The following is a 23,506-nucleotide window of genomic DNA, read 5'->3' as shown; positions in this document are numbered from 1 at the left end:
ACCCCAGCTTTATTTTATTCATTTCCATTTTCATGAAACATCTTTTTCTCATCCATTTACTTTCAGTCTGTGTCTTTCGATCTGAAGTGAATCTCTTGCAGGCAGCACACTTAAGGGTTTGTTTTGTTATCCATTCAATCACATTATGCCTTTTGATAGATAATGTAGTTATTGCCATTTTATTATTCACTTTTTTTAATCTTTACTATTTTTTTCTTATTTTCTAAAAGCAGTCCCTTTCACATTTTTTGTAATACTCCTTTGGTGATAACGAATTCCTTTAGTTTTTTGTCTGGGAAGCTTTTTATCTGTCCTTTGATTCTGAATGATAGCTTTGTAGGGTAGTGTAATCTTGGTTGTAGGTCCTTGTTTTTTATCACGTTGAATATTTCATGCCAATCCCTCTGGCCTGCAAAGCTTCTGTTGAGAGATCAACTGACAGTCTTATGGGAGCTCCCTTGTAGGTAATTGAATGCTTTTTTCCTGATGCTTTTAAGATTTTCTCTGTCTTTAGCCTTTGGCATTTTAATTATGATGTGTCTTGGTGTGGGCCTATTTGGGTTCATCTAGTTTGGGACTCTGTGCTTCCTGGGCTTGTACGTCTATTTCCTTCACCAGGTTAGGGAAGTTTTCCATCATTATTTCTTCAAATAGGTTTTCAATTCCTAACTCTCTTTTCCTTCTGCTATCCCTATGATGCGAATGTTGGTGTGCTTGATGTTGTCCCAGAGGCCCCTTAAACTATCCCAATTCTTTTGGACTCTCTTTTCTTTTGCTGTTCTAATTGGGTGTTCTCTGTTATCTTCCAAATCACTAATTCAATCCTCTGCTTCATCTAATCTATTGATTCCCTCTAATATATTCTTCATTTGAGTTACTACATTCTTTATTTCTGACTGGATCTTTTTTTATTTCCTATTTCCATTTTTATACTTCCTATCTCTTTGCTGAAGTTCTCACTGAGATCGTTAAGCATCCTTATAACTAGTGTTTTAAACTCTGCCTTTCATGGATTACTTGTCTCCATTTTGTTTAGTTCTTTTTCTGGAGCTTTGTTTTGAACTTTCATTTGGGACATGTTTCTTTGTCTCCTTATTTTGGCTGCCTCCCTGTGTTTGTTTCTATGTAACAGGTAGAGCTGCTGTGTCTCCCAGTCTTGGCAGAGGGGTCTTGTGTAGTAGGTGTCCTGTGGAGATCAATGACACAGTCCCCTGGTCACCTGAGCCAGGTGTTCCACGTGTGTCCCTTGTGTGGGTTGTGTGTGCCCTCCTGTTGTAGTTGAGCCATGATTGCTGTTGGCACATCAATGGGAGGGACTGGTCCTCAGGCTGATTGGTTATAAGGACTGGCTATGATTATAGTGGAGCTGTAGGGGCTGATGCTATGGAGCAAGAATCACCTTAGTGCAGACTTGCTTGGCAAGTCTGCCCTTTGGGTGTGTTATTTGTGGAGCTGGTTGGGTGGTGCTCTGGTGTGGTCTGAAGCTGGCCACTGGGTGTGTTCATACTGGGGTTTCTTGGGAGGGGCTCTGGTGTAGGCCCCTTTGTCTACCCCACCAAGTGCCACTTGGTATGAGCTACAAAGTGATCTGCAGTGTGTTGCCACTTGTGCTGGGCTTGGAGGTGCTTGGGAGAGGTAACTGCAAACTGAGGTCAGCTACTGCTAGTGCTGAGTTTAGGGCTGTTTTGCAAGAGATACAGGGCATGCCAAGGCCAGATACTGCTTGTTTGGGGTTTGTGAACCTTTGGGAGATTTTAGGAAAGTCTGAAGCATGAGCCAAGCAAGACGGACCATTTGTATGGAAAAGTCACTGGAAGCTGCTTGGATCGGCCTGCAAGTTGGGTGTGGTAAGGTCTTAGGGAGCCACCAGGATGGCGAAAATGGTGTTAGCCAGGTTGGTGGAGACTCCACTGTGGTGCCTGTCTGCACATGCTAGCTGGGTGGTGGTGGGGCTCAACAAAGGAACAATGGTTTCTGCCAGCACTTCTGTCTGGAAGAAAGCTGTCTCCCCAGCCCTTGCTGTGAAGCCAGACAATTCAGTTTCTCCCCATATGTCCCTGACACCTTTCAAGCTGCTGGAGCTCAGAGTTGAGCTCAGAGTGACTAAGTCCTTCACTGAGTAAGTCTGTGCATGAGTCCTTTAATTAGGAGCTCCTGGGACACCAGCAGCCCTCCGTCTCATTCAGCCACAATTTCCGCTGGTTTTCATAGCCACAGAAGTGTGGGACTTCTCTTCCCAGCTCTGGAATCCTGGGTTGGGGAGCCAGATGTGAGGCTGGTACCCCTCACTCCTCAGGGGGTACTTTCACAGGTGAAATATCCCTCCTGATTTTTAACTGCCACACATGGGTGTGGGACCAGCCCATTCTGCATCATCACCCCCCTCCACCAGTCTCACGATTAACCCTTCTGTATATTCTTAGTTATAGGACTTTTGTTCATCTAGACTTTAGATGATTCTCTACGATGGTTATTCTGTAGTTTAATTGTAATTTTGAGGTGGTCATGGGAGGAGGCAAGCACAGCGTTTTCCTACTCTGCTATCTTAACCAGAAGGTCTAGCCAGTATTTAGAAGGAAGAAAGGAGAACTGGAAAAGATTTCACTTGGTCTTCATAAAAACCTAGTGAAGTATATATCTTCATTATAGATGAGGAAACTGAGGATTATATTGCTTTTAACTAAGATACTCAAGGTAACACAAAGGTTAAGTGAGAGAGCCCACACTTTCAAATATTCCCTTGTGCTTCTCATTCTGTCAAGATTCTTTTCCTGAAACGTTAAACTTTCTTTGTATTAGTGCACCCCACAATGGATATCAGTCTCACCCATTTAAATTAAAAACAAACAACCCAACCGTCAGAAGCAAGCTAGAAAAACCACAAATAGTGGAGATTTTTAAACAACATGCTACTGAACAACTATTGGGTAAAGAAGAAATAAAAAGCGAGATCAAAAGACACACGGAGACAAATGAAAATGACAATACGACATACCAAAAATTTTGGGAGGAAGCAAAAGCAGTACTAAGTTTATAGTTTTACAAGTTTATAGCTTTACAAGCCTACCTCAGAAAAACAAGAAAAATCTTAAGTAAACAATCTAACATTACACATCAAAGAACTAGAGAAGAAGGAGAAATGAAGCCCAAACTCAGTAGAAGAAAAAACAATGAGAGTAGAAATAAACTAAATAGAGAACAAAAAGAGAATAGAAAAAAATTAATGAAACAAAGAGCTGGTTCCATGGAAAGATAAATAATATTGATAAACCTCTGGCTATATTCACTAAAAAAAAGGAGAAAAGAGTAACACCAGAAACACGGCAACATGAGGGGTCCCACTTCATCTCTCCCCTTGAAGTTACAACAAGTTGAATGGCTATAATTCAACAAAGGATTCCCTGTGAAACACACAAATACGTCTGAGAGATCTGCACATTGAAACATCTGAAGGTGGGTGAATCAGAGTGAACAAGGGCGGGAAGGGAGAAGAGCAGAGATTGGGAGCACAGACACAGCCTTCAGCTCACGAGAGAAGAAGATCCTGGTGGCAGGAGAACTCTCTGTGGCCCTGAGCATTCCTGCCTGACTGATCAGCATATAATACAGCTGGACCCAGTGATTGGGGAAGAGACCAAATACAGAAGTACAACAGCTGTGGTCTAACAGCCACCATCGCCAGGCAGAAAACAAAGCCACAGAGCCTGGCCACCTTCCCCTACCCTCTCAGAGCTAGCAGCAGGTCCCATAAAAACACTGTAGTAGTGTCGGGTTAAAGAGCAGAATATCTACAGCCCTGACAACTGTAGAGACACTTCCTGAATGGCAGAACTCACTGTTGCAGATGCAGCTCTGAGCTCACTGCAGTCCCGGGAGAGAGGAGCATCCAAGGTGCAGGAGGACTCTCTGTGGCCCCGAGCATTCCTGCCTGAGGGAATCAGCGTATAATACTGCTGAACCCAGGGATCAGCACAGAGACCTTGGGGCAGAGCCTGTACATGTAAGTGTGACAGCCATGGTCTAGCAGCCCTCACCGCCAGGCAGAAAACAAAGCCATGGAGCCTGGCTGCCTCCTCCAACCTCCCAGATCTTGCCCTCCTGTACCCTCCCAGAGCTAGCAGCAGGCCCCAGAAAAAACTATAGCAGTGTTGGGTTAAAGAGCAGAGCATCTATAGCCCTCAGAACTTGAGAGACAGTCCCTGAGCAGCAGATAAACACTGCTGCCAATCCCCGCGACAAGCATGGAGATACAGCGGTGAGGCAGCTGTGGTCTTGCAGTCGCCATTACTCGAAGGAGAGCAAAGCCACGAACATACCATTGGCCTCTCCCAGACCACTCAGTCCCCACCTTTTGCGGCTAATTGCAGCGGGAGCAACCAGGGCTGCGCACTGCAGCTCGGCAACTGGCTGCAGGGGCAGCATGGGGATTTCAGGGACTCAGAACCCCATCGCCAACCACATTCTCCCACAGGGATGGTGCTCTGAGATTGACACAACCTGGTCACAGAGGAGAAGCCCACAACCCCAGGAAATCTTCCACCACAAGAAGCTGGAATGGAGTAAGAGAAAATGAAAAGCTGCCACGCTACCTACTGGAAAGCAAAAGTAAAACCACTTCATAATCAACCTGCTGCAGAATTTATTCCAATAGACACCTAGCAAGATAATAATCCATTAATTCCCATGAATAACCAAGGTAACAAGGTAGGCAGCTCAGAAAGAAAATGAAAAATCTCCAAAAAATAAACATGAAGACATGGAAACATGTGACTTAAATGACAGAGAATTCAAGGTTGCAGTTCTGAAAAAAAAAATCAATGAGATGCAAGAAAACTCAGATAGGCAGTTTAATGATCTCAGAAATAAAATCAATGAACAAAATGAATACTTTATCAAAGAGACTGAAAGTTTAAAAAAGAACCAAACAGAAATTCTGAAGCTGAAGAACTCAATAAGAGATGAAGAATGAAATAAGCGGCTTAGTTAATAGAGCTGACCAGATGGAGGAAAGAATTACTGATATTGAAGATAGAAATCTGGAAATGAAGCAGATGTAAGCAGAGAGACTTAAGAGTTAAAAGAAATGAAAGAACTCTACAAGAACTATCTGACTCCATCAGAGAGAGCAATATAAGAATAACGGGAATACCAGAAAGAGAGCGGAGGGAGAGGGGTCTTGAAAGCCTAGTCAAACAAACAGTCGATGAAAACTTCCCAAATCTATGGAAATAACTGGATCCTCGAATCTAAGAAGCAAACAGAACACTTAATTATCTGAATCCTAAAGGCCTTCTCCAAGGCACATTATATTAAAACTGTCAAAAATTAATGACAAAAAAGAATTCTCAAAGCAGCCAGGGAAAAGAGGATGGTAACCTACAAAGGAAAGCCCATTAGATTATCATTAGATTTCTCAGTAGAAACTCTACAAGCTAGGAGAGAGTATTCAAACTATTGAAAGAGAGAAGTTACCAGCCAAGAATAATACATCCAGCAAAGTTATCCTTTAGATATAAAGGAATTATAAAGACTTTTTTAGACATACAGAACCTGAGGGAATTTTTCACCACTAGGCCTGCATTAAAGGAAATACTGAAGAGGGATATTCTACCTGAAACAAAAAGACAGAAGAACACAAAACTATGAGTAAGATGACTAGCAGACAGACAGAAGCAGGAGATGGCAGCCCCTACTCAGAACAGGGCCCTATAACTTAAATATAACATAAAAGGTAAAGGAAAAATACAACCAAAAAAGAAATAGGAAAGTACACAATTAAGAGATACGGCAACTAAGACATGAATTCACAACATAAATAGGGATAATTTGTGAGAAAACAAAAAAAGGGTGGAGTAAAGGTCTGAAACTGCAGTAAGTTGCAAGAGAAAAAAGACTACTGTATATATGAATTTTTTTTTTACATAAACTTAATGGTAACCACTCAAAAAAATCCAGAACTGAGACACCTAACATAGAAAAAAGGAAACAGAGAAAAAAAAAAAATAGAATACCACTAAACTCAAATAACAGACAGAAACACAAAGGCAAAGACACAATGGAGACACCAAAACAATAGAATGATAGGAATTCCTCATATATCAATAATAAATGAACTGAACTCACCAATAAAAAGGCACATTGAATCAAAAAACAAAACCCAACTATATGCTGCCTTCGAGACATATGTCAGCAGCAAGAACAAAAGTAGATTCAAAGTAAAATGGTGGAAATAGATACTCTAAGGAAATTGCATCCAGAGAAAATCAGGAGTGGCCATGCTTATATCTGACAAAATATATGTGACTTCAAGATACAAAGGTAACAAATAACAAAGATAGACATTTCATAATGGTAAAGGGGACAATACAACAAGAAGACATAGCACTTATCAAAATATATGCTTCCAATTGGGGAGCACCAAACTATATAAAGCAACTATTAACAGAACTAAAGGGAGAAATTGACCAAGACATGATTATAGTAGGCTATCCTATATATGACACTGACAGCTATGGACAGATCATCCAAACAGAAAATCAATAAGGAAATATCAGCCTTCAATGACACATTAGACCAAATGGACATCACTGACATTTACAGAATCTTTTATCCCAGAAGACCAGATTATACATTCTTCTTTAGTGCACATGGAACATTCTCAAGGATAGACCACATGCTGGGACACAAAACTAGCCTCAGCAAATTTAAGAAGACTGAAGACTGAAAGCATTCCAACCATATTCTCTGACCGCAATGCTTTGAAATTGGAGATAAACTGCAAAACAACATGCTACTACAAAAAGATTGGGTCAAAGAAGAAATAAAAGGAGAGATCAAAAGATACATAGAAACAAATGAGAGGGAAAATACAACATATCAAAATTACTGGAATACTGCAAAAGCAGTAATAAAGGAGAAATTTATATACTTACAGGTCTATGTCAAGAAATAAGAAAAATCCCAAGTAAAAAACTTAACATTGTATCTTTAACTGAAAAAAGGACAAATGAAACCCAGTCAGCGGAAAAAAGGAAATAATAGAAACTAGAGCAGAATTAAATGAAATAGAGAATAAAAAGACAATAGGAAAAATAAATTCAAGAAATAGCTGGTTCCTTGAAAAGATTAATAAGATTGGCAAACCCTGGGCTACACTCATGAAGGAAAAAAGAGAAATGACAGAAATAAAATCAGAACTTAAAGAGGAGAAGTTACGAACGATACCACAGAATAGAGAGGATCATATGAGAATACTATAAAGGATATATATCACCAAAGTCAATAACCTAGAAGAAATTGACAAGTTCTTAGAAATATATAACCTTCCTAGAGTGAATCACAAAAAACTGTAAAATCTAAATAGACTGATCAACAGTAAGGAAATTGAAACAGTCACCCAAAATCTCCCAAAAAGCAAAAGTCCAGGATCAGATAGATGGCTTGACTAGTGAATTTTACCAAACATTCAAAGATGATTTAATACTGGTTCTCCTCAAACTCCTCCAAAAAATTGAAGACAAGGCAATACTTCCTAACTCATTGTATGAGGACAACAGTACTCTGATACCAAACCTGATAAGGATAACAAAAGAAAACTACAGAACAATATCTCTGATGAATACAGATGCAAAAATCCTAAACAAAATACTAGCAAATCCAATACAACAATACATTTAAAAGATTATACAACATAATTGAATCGGGTTCATTCCAGGGGCATAAGGATGGTTCAACACATGTAAATCAATGTGATATACCATACAAACAAAATAAAAGATAAAAATCATATGATCATAACAATAGACGCAGAAAAAGCACTTGACAAGATACAACATCCATTTATGCTTAAAACACTTAAAATGGGTACTGAAGGAAAGTATCTCAATGTAATAAAGGCCATATACGACAAACCCTCACCTAATATCATACTCTATGGTAAAAAAACTGAAAGCTTTCCCTCTATGATCAGGAACAAGACAGGGATGCCCCCTCTCTTATTCAACATAGTACTGGAAATCCTAGCTAGAGCAATCAAGCAAGAGAATGAAATAAAAGGCATCCAAATTAGAAATCAAGATATCTAATTGTCACTTTTTGGAGATGTCATGATTCTTTATATACAAAACCTTAGAGACTCCAACAAAAAACTATTAGACACAATAAACAAATATAGTAAAGTTGCAGGATACAAAATCAATGTACAAAAATCCATTATGTTCCTATATACTAATAATGAAATTTCAGAAAAATGAAAAAAACAATTACTTTGGCAATTGCAACAAAACAATAAAATCTTAGGAATAAACTCAACACAGGATGTGAAAAATATATACACTGAAAACTATAAGACATTAAAAGAAATTGAAGAAGACACAAGAAATGGAAAGATGTTCCATGTTCATGGATTGGAAGAATTAACATAGATAAAATGGCCATATTACCAAAGCAATATACAGATTTAATGTAATCCCCCTCAAAATCACAATGGCATTTTTTAAAGAAATAGAACAAAAAATCATCAAATTTGTATGGAATCACAAAAGACCCCAAATAGCCAAAGCAATCCTGAGAAAAAAATATCAAGGTCAGAGGTATCACACTCCCTGACCTCCGTTTATACTACTAAATGACGATAATCAAAACAACATGGTATTGACAGAAAAACAGATGGAGACCAATGTAATAAAATTGAGAACCCAGAAATAAACCCACACATATATAGACAGAGAATTTTCAACAAAGGAGCCCAAAATGTACAATGGAGAAAAGAAAGCCTCTTCAATAAATAGTTGCTGGGAAATTTGGAAAGCCACGTGCAAAAAAAAAGAAAAAGAAAAAAAGAAACGAGATTACTATTACTATCACCGTATACCAAAACTAACTCAAAATAGATCAAAGACCTAGACATAAGACCTGAAACTATAAATTGCACAGAAGAAAGCACAGGTACTAAACTTATGCACCTTGGGTTCAAAGAGAATTTTATCAATTTGACCTCAAAGCCAAGGAAAGTAAAAGCTAAACTAAATGAATGGGACTATATCAAACTAAAAAGCTCTGCACAGTGAAAAAAACCATCCACATAACAAACAGATAACCAACTGAATGGGAGAAGATATTTGCAAACAATACCTCCAATAAGGGGCTAATATCCAAAATATACATATATAAGGAACTCATACAACAAAAAACCAAACAATCCAATTGAAAAATGGGCAGAGGACCTGAACGGACATTTCTCCTAAGAGGATATACAAACAGACAACAGATATATGAAAAAATGCTCAACTTCACTGGCTATTAGAGAAATGCAAATCAAAAACACAATGAGAGGGGCAGACAGATGGCTCAGTTGGTTAGAGCGCGAGCTCTGGGAAACGGGGCTGCCGGTTCGATTCCCACATGGGCCAGCAAGCTGTGCCCTCTGCATCTAGAATGAGGTCAATGAGCTACCGCTCAGCTCCCAGTTGGCCAGATGGCTCAGTTGGTTGGAGCACAGGCTCTCAATCACAAGGTTACTGGTTCGACTCCCGCAAGGGATGGTGGGCTGCACCCCCTGCAACTAACAACAGTAAGCAACTGGACCTGGAGCTGAACTGCACCCTCCACAACTAAGAACTACAACATGACTTGGAAAAAAGTCCCTGAAGTACACACTGTTCCCCAATGAAGTCCTATTCCCTTTCAAAAAAACAAAAACAAAAATAAAACTACAATGAGATACCACCTTACACCTGTTAGAGTGATTATTATCAACTAGATAAGTAATAACAAATGTTGGAGAGTCTATGGAGAAAAAGGAACCCTCATACTATTAGTGGGAATGTAAATTGGTATAGCCACAATGGAAACAATACGGAGGTCCTCAAAAAATTAAGAATAGAATTACCATATGACCCAGCAATCTCTCTTCTGCATATCTACCTGAAAAATCTGAAAACATTTATTTGTAAAAATATATGCACCTTTATGTTCATTGCAGCATTATACATGGTGGCCAAGACACAGAAACAACCAAAGTGTCCTTCGACGGATGGTTGGATAAAGATGTGGTTTATATACACAATGGAATTCTATCCTGCCATAAGAAAAGATGAAATACTACTATTTGTGACAACATGGATGGATCATAAAATTATCATGCTAAGTGAAATAAGTCAGGCAGAAAAAGTCGAGAATCATATAACTTTACTCATATGTGGAATATAAAACTGAAAGCAATAAATGAACAAGACTAACAAGAACTCATAGACACAGACAATAGTTTAGTGGTTACCAGAGGGTAAGCGGTGGGGAAGGGGGGATGGTAGAAGAGTGAAAAGGGGGTCAAATATATGGTGATGGAAGGGGAAAAAAAAGAAAAAAGATACCAGAGGGTAAGGGGGCTATGGGGTGGGAGATGAGGGTAAGGGGGATCAAATATATGGTGATGGAAGGAGAACTGACTCTGGGTGGTAAACACACAATGGGATTTATAGATGATGTAATACAGAATTGTACACCTGAAATCTATGTACTTTTACTAACAATTGTCACCCCAATAAATTAAAAAAGAAAAAGGAAAAAAGAGAAAGAATGGAAATTTAAAAATCAGAAATAAAAGAGGAGAGGGTATAATGCACATCAAAGAAATACAAAGAATTATACAAGAATAATATGAAAGATATGACTCCAAATTTGATAATGTAGAAGAAATGGACAAATTCTTAGAAATATATAACCTTCCTAGGCAGAACCATTAAGAACTGGAAAACCTAAACAGACCAGTGACTAGTAAGGAAATTGAAACAGTAATCAAAAACCTTCCAAAAAATAGAAGTCCAGGAATACATGGCTTCACTAGTGGATTCTACAAAACATTCAAAGGTTTAATACCTATCGTTTTCAAAGTCTTCCAAAATGTTGAAGAAGAGACAGTACTCCCTAACTCATTTTACAAGGTCAACATTACCCTGATACCAAAACCTGGCAAGCAAAACACAAAAAGGAAAATTACAGGTCAATATCTCTGATGAACATAGATTCAAAACTCCTAAAAAAAATACCAGCAAATTGAATATAATATATTAAAGTGATTATATATCACAATTCAGTGGGGTTCATTCCAGTGATACAAAGATGATTCAACATATGCCAACCAACAGATACCACATTAACAAAAGATAAGAATCATAGGATCATATCAATAGGTGCAGAAAAAGCATTTAACAAAATCCAGCATCCATTTATGATAAAAACTTTCAATAAACTGGATACGGAAAAAATACCTCCATATAATAAAGGCTATATATGACAAGCAGAAACAACATAAGAGTGCCCATTCTCACCCCTGTTATTCAACACAGTATTGGAAGTCCTAGCCCAAGCAATCAGGCAAGTGAAAGAAACAAAAGGCATCCAAACCAGGAATGAAGAAGCAAAACTGTTACTATTTCAGATAATATGATTCTATATACAGAAAACTCTAAAGACCACCAAAAGACTATTAGAAACCATAAACAAATACAGTAAAGTTGTAGGACACAAAATCCTCACAGAAAAAATGAGTTGCAATGAAATAGAAAAAGTAATGAAAAATACCATCCCAGTTACAACTGCAACAAAAAAGGATAAAATACCCAGGAATAAACTTGACAAAGGAAGTGAAGGACCTGTACATTGAAAACTTCAAGACATGGTTGAAAGAAATTGAAGAAGACATAAAGAAATGGAAATGTATTCCATGTTCATCGGTTGGAAGAATTAACATTGTTAAAATGGTCATAGTACCTAAAGCAACATACAGATTTAATGTAATCCCCATCAAAATCCCAACGGCCTTTTTCCCAAAAGTAGAAGGAAAAAACCCTCACATTTGAATGGAACTACAAAAGACCCCAAATAACCAAAGCAATTCTGAGAAAAAACAATAAAGCTGGAAGCATCCCACTCCCTGACTTCAAAGTATACTACAAAGTTACAATAATTAGAACAGTATGCTACTGGCAGAAAAAAACAGACACACAGGTCAATGGAACAGAACTGAGAGCCCAGAAATAAACCCACATACATATATATGGGCAACTAATTTTTGACAATGAGCCAAAGTCACACAATGTTGAAAGGATGGCCTCTTCAATAAATGTTGGGAAAACTGGAAAGCCACATACGAAAGAATGTAACTAGGCTGCTATATGACACCATACACAAAAATTAACTCAAAATGGATTAAAGACTTGATTATAAGACCTGGAACAATAAAATACATAGAAGATAGGTACTAAAGTTGTGGACGTCGGTCTCAGAGAGGTTTTTGTGAACTTGACCCCAATGGCAAGGGAAGTAAAAGCTAAAATAAACAAATGGGACTGGGAGGGGGGTGGTAGATGAGAGTAAAGGGGATCAAATACATGGTGATGGAAGGAGAACTGACTCTGGGTGGTGAACACACATGTGCTATATAGATGATGTATTACAGAATTGTACAGTTGAAACCTATGTAACTTTAGTAACCACTGTCACCCCAATAAACCTAAATTAAAAAAAAAATAATTAAAGGAAAAAAGAAAAGCTTCTGCATAGCAAAAGAAACCATCAACAAAACAAAGAGGCAATCAACTGCATGGGAGAAGATATCTGCAAACGATGCTTCTGATAAGGAGTTAATATGCAAAATATATAAATAACTCACACAACTCAACGATAACAAAAAAACAAACAATTCTATTAAAAGATGGGCAGAGACTCTGAATAGTCACTTTCCCAAGGAAGACAAATAGACGGCCACAGACATGGAAAAGATGCTCAATATCACTAGTTATTAGGGAAATGGAAATCAAAACCACAATGAGATACAGCCTCACACCTGCTCAATAGCTGTTATCAATAAGATAAGACATAACAAGTGGATGTGGAGAAAAGGGAACCCTTGTGCACTGATGATGGGAATGTAAATTCGTGCAGCCATTAAGTAAAACAGTATGGAGGTTCATCAAAAAAATTAAGAATAGAGCTATCATATGACCTACAGTGTTTCCCCCGAAAATAAGACCTAGCCGAACCATCAGCTCTAATGTGTCTTTTGGAGCAAAAATTAATATAAGACAGTCTTATATTATATAAGACCCGGTATTATATTATTTTATATTATATTATATACCCAGTGCTATGCTATGCTATGCTATGCTATGCTATGCTATGCTATGCTATGCTATGCTATGCTATGCTATGCATTAAAGACCTGGTCTTATATTAAAATAAGACCACGTCTTATATTAATTTTTGCTGCAAAAGATGCATTAATTGGAGCCTGACTGATGGTCTGGCTAGGTCTTAGTTTCGGGGAAACACGTTAGCAATTCCTCTTCTGGATATATACTTGGAAAATTTAAAAATACTTATTCATAAAGACATATGAGGTACCCATATGTTCACTGCACCATAATACACAGTAGCCAAGACATGGAAACAACCCAAGTGTCCTTCGATGGATGATTGGATAAAGAAGATGTGGACATATATATGGTGTAATACTATTAGGCCATAAGAAAAGATAAAATACTGCCATTTGTGACAACATGGATGGATCTGGAGAGTAGCATGCTAAGTGAAATAATTTTTACGGAAAAGCAGAAGAACCACATGATTTCTTTTCACTCACATGTGGAATATAAAAGAAAAAGCAACAAAAGAACAAACTAAACAAATTCATAGATACAGACAATAGAATGGTGGTTAACAGAGGGGAAAGGGAGTAGGGGGAGGACGAATTGGTTAAAGGGGGTCAAATATATGGTGAGAGAAGCAGACTACACTTAGCGTGGTGAGCACACAGTGGAATATATATTGTATTATAAAGTTGTGCACCTGAAACAATGATATTACCCACTGCTACCCAACGAGTTTAATAAAAAAAATTGAATTAAAAAAATTTAAAGTAAAATAAAAAACAAAAATCATTCCAATCCTCTTCCTCTCTATCTCCTAACCTCATAGTCAAACTTCTCAAGAGTCAGCTCAATCACTTGCCTCCATCGTTACACCTGTCATTCATACACAAACCACCACAACCTAGTTTGAGTACCCAGAACTCCACTAAAACAGATGATGATGGCTTAACATGTCACTAAATTCAAAGACTGTTTCTATTCCTCAAGTTATTTAACCATTAAAGATGCAAACATGATAACGCCACATCTCTGATTTTGATGGCTTCGCACTGCTTCAAGGATGAACACCAAGCCACCAAGATCTTAACATGTCCTGAAAGACGGCTTACAAGATTCTGCACAGTGTGGCACTCGCTTTTCTCTCTTACTCTCATCTTAGTTACTGAAGTTCAGAAACACTTGCATTCTTTTAGTTTTTGAGTGAGTAAAAATGTTCTTTGTTCCATATGCTATTCCTTCTTCTTGACTACTTGCCACTCGTCCACCCTCTTTCCCCAGTTAACTAATATTCATTTTTCAAGAATCATCTTAAATATCACTTCCTAAAGAAAGCCTTTCTGGAACTGTCAGGATAGGTCCTGTTATTAGAGAAAACTGAACTTCTCCTTCCCAGCACTTATCCCAATGTAATGAAATAATTAATACTGTAATCAGTTGATTATTTCCCACACTAAAAGGAAAGGTCCATGAAGGTAGAAAACATGTTTGTCTTACTCTTAAGACAAACATGTTTGTCTTAACAGTTTGTCTTACTGTTACATCCCTAGTAAGAAGTATGACGTCTTGCGTATAATTGGAAGTCAAATCGTGGACAAATCAATAAGTAATGAAAAGGCACTGGCCACATGGACATACAAAGTATAATTATCATCTGGAAGTACATACCTGATTGTTAAGCCTCCAGGAAATTCCTCATCAAATAATACTTCAAATAGTACATCAGCTTCTCTATTAGCTGTTAAGAGACAGAGAGATTTTAAAAAATCATATAATGAAAAATCAGCGTGAGTTTTTGGAACGTAAGAAGCATTACAACTATCAAAAAATGGTATGGGGGAACACAGACAGTAAATGAAAAGTAAATAAGCTCACAGAATATCTTACTGGTATTAATTTAAAGTAAAATAACATTTTAAATTGGATGCGCTGGGGGATTAATTACACTTTTCTGTTTCGTATATGTTTGAAATTATTCATAATAAGAGAGTTACTAAGAGGTAACTTTAGAGTTTGCAGTTTAGAAGGTCTTCCAATAAGACAGAAGACAATGAAGATTTGAAAACATGGCAGCAATGAGGGAACCAGAATGGAAAGACGGATATACTATTAGAAGTGGCAGGAGCTGATGACCTGTGCAGATAAAAACGTGGAGAAGCCAAGGATGACTACAAGATTCTGGCTGAGACGACATGGTAGATTACGGATGGTAGTAACTGATGTAAAACTCCTGAGAAACTCTGTGGTGCAAGATTTAGGTAGCAGAGAAGAATCAGTTTGGCAGAGAGCATGATGTGATATACCTGGAAAGATTAAATTTACCCATAACACCAAGTGTAGTAATTAGCTATAACGTTTTGTTGTAATTTGCTACAACAAAGTGAAGTAATTAGCTATAACGTTTTGAATTCTAAGCCCAAATTGATAATACAGTCTATCACATAACCTCAGAATTGACTTCTCTCTTTCTCTCCCCACTCCCCACACTGCCACCTTTGCATTACACTGGTTCTGTTTCTCTAGAGTACCCTGACTAATAGAATTTCTGGTACTAGCTCCTGGTATGGGTGGGTCATGTCTCCCACATCCCCAGTCCCTCATTGCCCAGCTGAAACCAGGGCTGTAGAAATCACCCATTCTCCACTGTCCAGCTGTACCTTTCAACCTGACACTTTTACCTAAAATCTAAACCCAAAAAAGTGAGGCTCAAAGGAGAGACAGGAGTGTCTCCTCTGACGGATTGATAAGGCTCACCTCCTCAGTTCCCATTTCCTGCCTGAGGGAGGGACCACTTCCTAAGAAGATCATGGACATCTGTTCACCCTTTAGTGGAGATCACTGTGAACATGAGGACTTCGCTGGGTGCGGTACTGACAAATATTCCTTTTTCTAGTCCATGGCCATGGCAGACAGGGCTAATCAACGACAGAGCTCTTTTTCACTCAGGGTAGGTGTAGCTTTAAAACCCTTATAACAAAATACCAAGTGGTTACTTTTATGATAGGAGCTGTCAGAAGAAAGGAAACTTCTGTTATCAGAGTCCTAAGGCCTTACAGGACAACGTAACCAGTACCATGCAATACACTCAATATCTGAACAGATGATGTGGGGGTCGAGCTATAACAGCAGGTGGGATGCTTCATACACCCATTGGACCCTTATCACACCTAGTCCAGACCCTCCTTTCTCCCTTTCCAGCAGCCAGAAATATATCCAAAAATTAAAAATAAAAATTAGAGAAGACAATTCTCATTTAGAGTCAAGTAAGCAGGGAAGCCCCCAAGAGGATGTGCAGATGGAAAATGAGGAGAACCATTGTTCAAAGTTAGGTAAGAATCAGGTGAGAGTTCAAACCCAGCTCTGCCACTTATCTCTGTAAAGGCAGGTGAGTTACTCAGCCCTTCAGGTGAGGAAATAACAACTGCTTCTCAGGGGGTAGTGTGGGTTAAACGCAGAACAAAAAGGTGCCCAGCTCACTGCTGGCACTCAGTAAGCAGTTCTCTTGGGCTCAGGGCCTCACGCTGTCATCCTTCCCGGACAGTGAGAACAAGGCTGAGCTAGGACGATGGGGCGGGGGGTGGGGGGCACGTACTGCAGGCAACCAGAGCCCTGGGCACCCATTTGTTACCAGGCTGACCTTCTTTGGACTCTCTGCTGCAAAGCTGCCCACTCTAGGCTTCCTTTTGAGGCACATTCAGATCCTCAGTGCTTCTTCCCTTTTCTCTCCACTTTCTCATTTTTCTTTTTTGTAAAAAACATGACATAAAATGTACTATCTTAACCATTTTTACGTGTATAGCACAGTAGTGTTAACTATGCACATTGTTGTGCAACAGGATGTTAGGTCGGTTTTGTATACATAATGTAGCTGTATTCATAAAATTCAAATTTATATGCACATTTAATTCAAGTCTTTTGACTGTAAATAAGCTCATACTTCATGTTTACTTCTCCACAGAAATCAAGAGATTACAATGACAATTAAGGTAAAGCTCTGAGCAAGATTAGATGAAAGTCTATCTAAGGAGAAGTATGAAACTTTTCTCTTGGTTTCATGAAAATACATGTCTACCTGCCACAGTCTTATGTAATTTTAATGTACTATAGATATATAAGCTACAAATTCTCGGCAGCCCTTACTCAACTTCCTGTTCTTTCAGTCACTTCCTAGATGATTACACAAGACAGAAAAGGAGAATTTTCTCTGAAAACTGAAACGCCCCCCCCATCCCCAAATTAAGTAAAACATGAGGATTTAGGTTTTGTACTGATTTATAGTCATTCTCTGTTTAGATGTGACAAAGAAATTTGTGTTTTTCTTTACAAAATAAAAGCAGTTGAAGACACGTCAAGTACTGAGATATTACCCCCTTTAATTCCTATGATGGTGCCCCGAAGGCCAACTGGAACCGAAAAGTTCTCTCTCACATTTACAACACGGTCAAAGAGACGAAATTCTGCATCCCGATCAGGAATGACTCCATGTTGCTGTTCTAAAGGCTGACGAGAAGAAAGCTTTAATTATTATCATGAACTCTAATTTTTAAAAATTTTTAAATAATAAATTGAAAACATTTTGTCTTTTCTATATTTTTGAAGTAAAAACAACTTTGAATTCTTTAACAGGAAACTTACTCTGTACAGTAAATGGGGCTTCACTGTCACTCGCACCTTCTTATTATTCTTTCTTTGCTGAGGATAGAAAAAAAATTAAATATTTAAAAAAATTAAATTATAAAATTATAATTCAGTACTTGGACTTGTTTAATTTTCAAAAAGGCAAATGAAATGAGCAATTTTAAAAATATCTGAAATTCCTCAGATGCAGCACGGAGGAATAATAAATTCTTAACGTACTTTAAAGTAAAAAATTTAAAGTATAAGACATAGAAAAATGCAAAATTATAAGTATACAGACTGATGAATTTTTACAGTATGAGCATCATCACACCTAATTCAAGAGAGACAGAACACTACTAAGCACAACATAAAAACCCCATATTCCCTCCCAGTTACTACCTTTCCCAAAAGTAACCTTACTTTCTAACACAAAAGATTAGATTTATCTGTTTTAAACTTTATGTAAATGCAATCCGATTCAAATGCTCTTTTCCATCTATAAAGAATTGTATACAATGGTCAAGAAAGACTTACATTTTTTTAAAAAAGGTATAAAGTATGACAACACTGTGGGTCTTGTGCCTACTTATAAATACTAAGGTGGCATTCATTTAATAGTCCTTGCATTTGTAATCTATTGTGAAACTGGCTTTGATGTTTGAAGTTTTTGATAATTTAAAAAATTTTGAGCATCAACTTCCTTCTATCTTAAGATGGAAGTATTATTACCTGTTCTATCTAATGAAAATGAGAGAAAAATTTTATCCATTGCAATCCATAACTACCATTGATATAACATTTTCTAAAAAACTGAATTCTTAATGAGAAAAGTGGAAAGAGTTTATTTATACAGCAGCCACCTATTTTTAGAACCTAGCTTACGGAAATAAGTACCAAAGGACATAAAACAGCCCTAAGCTAAAGCGACCACTACTACAGCGTTCACGTATTTATGCACTGTAAAATGTTCAAGCCTCTAAACAGAGTCTATTTTATTTTATTATAGAAACATTTCACTTATTCTTTCAACAATATTTACTGAATTCTATTTTTCCATTGGGGATAAAACAGTGACCTGTTCTTTTATTCTAGTTGAGGGAAACATAATAGAAGCAAAATAAGAAAAACATATAGCATGTATGAAGGTAAAAAGCGTAGTGAAAAATAAAGCAGATAAGGGAGACCAACAATGTAGGGAGAGATTGTAATTGTAAATAGGGTGAAAAGTGAAGGCCTTTCTGACAATGTGTTTATGTTTCCAGACTACAAGAACTAACAGAGTACAACTGGTCCCTAATGACAACAGCAGAAAGTAGAAAGAATAAAGAAATTTAAACTATATTAAAAAGCAGACCCAAGACCTCTGGTCAAGATGGCAGAGTAGGTAAATGCTATGCTCACCTCCTCCCTCGACCACATCAAAATTACAGCTAAACTACAGAACCGTCACCCTGGAGAACCACATGAAGACTACCTGAACAGAACTCCTATAACTAAGGATATAAAGAAGATGCCACAACAAGACTGGTAGAAGAGCTGGAGATATGAAATGTGTTGGGCCCACACCCACGTTTGGCAGTTAAAAACTGGGAGGGACACTTTGGCTAGAGGTCCCCTGGAGGAGTGAGGGGTCCCAGCCCCATACTGTGACTGCCAGCCCAGAATACCAGTGCTGGGAAGGGAAGACCCCACAACATCTGGCTGTGAAAATCAGTGGGGATTCTGTCATGGTGAGATGAAGGGCTGCTGGAGTCCTAGGCACTCCTCTTAAAGGGCCTGAGCAAGGACTTACTCACTGGCAGACTCACTCGTTCTAAGCTCTACCTGTGAGGCAGCAGCTCAAAAAGTGCCAGGGAGATACGAGGAACTAAATTATCTAGCTTCAGGGTGAGGGCTGGAGGGGCAGCTCTCTCTGGGAACAAACTGCTGGCAGGCACCACTGTTCTTTTGCTGAGCCCTGCTCCCACCCAGCCTGCAAATGCAGGTGGATACCAAATCTGAGTCTCCATCAAACTCACCCCACCCTGGTGATTCCCTGAGAGCCTTCCCTACCCAAACTGAGCACCAGTCCTAATGTCTTTCAGGGGCTGTTTGTCATAAGCTGCTACCTCAGTCGACACTGCAGACTTTCCTAATATCTTGCAAAGGTCCACAAACCCCAAACAAGCAAAGGCTGGCCACAGTATGCCCATACCTCTTGCTCAGCAGTTCCTGGCACTAGCAGCAGTTGGCCTCGGTTCACAATGTAGCCTTTCCCAGGTGCCTCCAATTCTAGCATAGGCAGCTACCAACCATAGATTACTCTGTAGCTCCTATCAGGCAGCCCAGGGCTGCACACGCAGGGGCCTGCACTGTGGCCTCTCCCAAGAGGCCCCAGACCCAGCATACCTGGTGACTGGCTCCAGACCCAATTAGCTCCACAACTGACACAGCCAAAGGGTGGACTCAGCAGGCACCAGAGCTGGGCTACCGTGAATCCTACTCTGTGGAGTAAGTCCCCACACTACAGCTTGTCTGCTGTAGTCACAGTTAGTGTTTGCAAGCAATTGGCTTGAAGGTCAATTACACTCACTGATATGCCAACAGATATCAAGGCTCAACTACAGCAGGAGGGCACACACAACCCACACAAGGGACACACTTGGAGCACCTGGCTCAGGTGACTAGGGAGACTGTGTCACTGGACCCCATAGGACACCTAAACAAATTAAGGCCATGCTTCCCAGACTGAAAGATGTAGCAGATCTACCTCGTATATAGAAACACACACAGTGAGGCAGCCAAAATGAGGAAACAAAGAAAATATCCCAAATGAAAGAACAGGACAAAACTACAGAAAAATAATTAAATGAAATGATGACAAGTAATCTACGAGATAGAGAGTTCAAAATACTGGTTATAAAAATGTTCAATGAACTTAAAGGAAGAATAGATGAAATCAATGAGAACTTACACAAAGAGAAGGAAACCACACAAAAAAAGAATTACTCAGAAATGAAAAATACAATATCTGAAATCAAGAATAGCAGACTAGACAAAGCACAGAATCCAATCAGCAATTTGGAAGAATGGCATCAGAAAAAAGCCAAATAGAAGAGCAAAAAAAAAGAGGATAGTTTAAAAGTTTAAGGGACCGCTGGGACAACTTCAAGCCAAACAACATTCACATCGTAGGGGTACGAAAAGGAGAAAACAGAGAGCAAAGTATTTAAAACTTATTTGAAGAAATCATGACTGAAAACTTCCTTCAACTGAAGTAGGAAATAGACATACAGGACCAGATAGTGCAAAGAGTCCCAAAAAAGATGAACCCAAAGAGTCTCACACCAAAACACATCATATTAAAATGCCAAAGGTTAAAGACAAAGAGAGAATCTTAAAAGCAGCAAGACAAAAGCAGTTATGTACAACGGAGCACTCATAAGACTGTCACCTGATTTCTCAACAAAAACCTTCGCAAGCCAGAAGGGACTGGCAAGAAATATTCAAAATCATGGAAAGCAAGGACTTAAACACAGTCGACGTCATAGAAATGGTGGCGTGAAGTGAGCCTCGAAATCTCCCCTGGAATTTACAACAAATTGAACAACTATAACTCCACAAAGGACTCCCTGCACAGCAGACAGGCAAGATTAAGAGACGTGCAACTGAAGTCATCTAAAGGTGGGCAAATTGGGCGAACGGGGAGAGGAGGAAAGCAGGAAGTGCAGAGACACGGGCAGCACGGGCACAGGAACAGACTGAGCTTGGAGCTCTGAGCTCCCTGCATTCTGGACCTACCTCAGCTGAGGAAGAGAAAAGAATTTGGACTGCTAGCTCTCCCCTTGTGGCCCACGGTCCTGCCTGAGGGATCAGCATATTATACGGCTGAATCCAACACTCACGACAGAGACCTCGGAGCAAAGACTGAGGGAAGAAGGGTGAAATGACGGTTTAAGCCCTCACTGCCAAGCAGCGGATGGAAGAATTAGGAACTGAGCCTAGCCAACCCCCTTCTACCCTCCCAAAGTTCGCCACACGCCCCCCCCCCCCCATCTTCCCAGTGCTAGAAGTGGAACAGTAGCAGTGTCAGAATATTTGCAGTTCTGAGAACTGTAGCTCGCAGCCAAGGACTCACAGCCCAACTAGTTCTGGAGAAGAGGAGGGAGCCTTGAGTGCAACACTGGCTGTGCTGGTGGTCGCCGCCATAGCTCACAGCCACCACTTACAACCCACCCCGCCCCCGCCCCCACCAATCTGGGCAAATCCCTGCAGGGGTAAACAGAGTTGCTGAAACACTCAGGCCCTGAATCTGGTGCAGGAAGAGCTTCGGAACATCAGAAGCGCTCCACATCTCCCCACGGAGGCAGCGCCCTATGACCCTGGTGAACGGTTCACAGAGGAGAGGCCTGCCTTCCAGAAAATCTCCCCATTGTGTGCGAAGCTGGAATAGTGCAGAGAAAATATAACATTACAGTGTGAGAGAGAATTAAACACTGCAGTTGAAAAGAAAACGAAGCATTCTACCAATACCTACTGGAAAGAAAAGGAAAGACCTCTTCCTACCAACCTGTTGCAGAACTCACTCCTGCAGATCCCTAGGAAGAGAAATAATAATTCACTAATTGCCATCAATAACCAAAGTAACAAAGCAGCTCAGAAAGAAAATGAAGTCTCCAGAAAATGAACTTAAAGACATGGAAAAATGAGAGTTAAATGACAGAGAATTCAACACTGCAGTTCTGAAAAAATTCAACGAGATGCAAGAAAACGCAGGCAGTTTAACGAACTCAGAAACACAAACAAAGAACAAAACGAATATTTCACCAAAGAGACTGAAACTTTGAAAAAGAACCAAATAGAATTTCTGGAGATTAAGAAGTCAATAAAAGAAATAAAGAATAAAATAGCCAACTTAGATAACAAAGCTGACCAGATGGAAGAACTAATCGGTGACATTGAAGATAGAAATCTGGAAATGACACAGATGGAAGAAGAGAGAGACTTGAGAGTTAAAATAAATGAAAGAACTTTCTGACTCCATCAGAAAGACCAATATAAGAATAATGGGCATAACAGAAGGAAAAGAAAAAGAGAAGGGAACAGTGAGTATATTCAAACAAATAGTCGACAAGAACTTCCCGAACTTGTGGAAAGAACTGGATCCTTGAATCCAAGAAGCAAATAGAACACCTAATTACCTCAACACCAACAGGCCTTCTCCAAGGCACATTGTATTAAAGCTGTCGAAAATCATCGACAAAGAAAGAATCCTCAAGGCATCCAAGGAAAAGAAGATGGTAACCTACAAAGCAAAACCCATTAGGTTATCGTCAAATTTTTCAGTGGAAACTCTACAAGGCAGGAGGAGTGGACTCAATTATTAAAACTATTGAAAGAGAGAAATTATGAGCCAAGAATAATATATCCAGCAAAGATATCCTTTAGATATGAAGGAGAAATAAAGACCTTTCTAGACATACAGAACCTGAAAGAATTTTCTAACACACGACCTGCACTACAACAAATAGTGAAGGAGGCTATTCGACCTGAAACAAAAAAGCAAAGGAATACAAAACCAAGAATAGTATTACAAACAGACAGATAAAAGCAGAAAATGGCAACCCCTGCACTAAATAAGACACTATACACTTGAACATAACATACAGGGTAAAGAAGAAAAAAAAAACAAAGAAAAAGAGGAAAAAGACAGTCTGCTATGGCAGTGCAGGAATCAACTTACAGCATAAGTAGGGATAACT

At 39.0% G+C, this 23,506-nt stretch overlaps 1 protein-coding gene across 3 annotated transcripts in view; it reads right to left on the bottom strand.

The window, feature by feature from the left end:
- XRN1 (5'-3' exoribonuclease 1) overlaps positions 1–23,506 on the bottom strand; it is a 162,350-nt gene that overhangs the window by 51,431 nt on the left and 87,413 nt on the right. For all 3 annotated transcript variants that reach the window (XM_019753579.2, XM_019753581.2, XM_019753580.2), the window contains exons 28-30: positions 17,781–17,837; positions 17,513–17,645; positions 14,814–14,883 (exon numbers count right to left, since the gene is read on the bottom strand). In XM_019753579.2, the coding sequence (XP_019609138.2) occupies positions 14,814–14,883; positions 17,513–17,645; positions 17,781–17,837 (260 nt within the window). The remainder of the gene's footprint in view (positions 1–14,813; positions 14,884–17,512; positions 17,646–17,780; positions 17,838–23,506) is intronic.

Source organism: Rhinolophus sinicus, linkage group LG01 (genome assembly GCF_036562045.2).
Source record: "Rhinolophus sinicus isolate RSC01 linkage group LG01, ASM3656204v1, whole genome shotgun sequence".
Taxonomy (NCBI): domain Eukaryota; kingdom Metazoa; phylum Chordata; class Mammalia; order Chiroptera; family Rhinolophidae; genus Rhinolophus; species Rhinolophus sinicus.
Note: the sequence above shows the minus strand (reverse complement) of the source record. Positions and strands in the feature narration are given on the sequence as shown.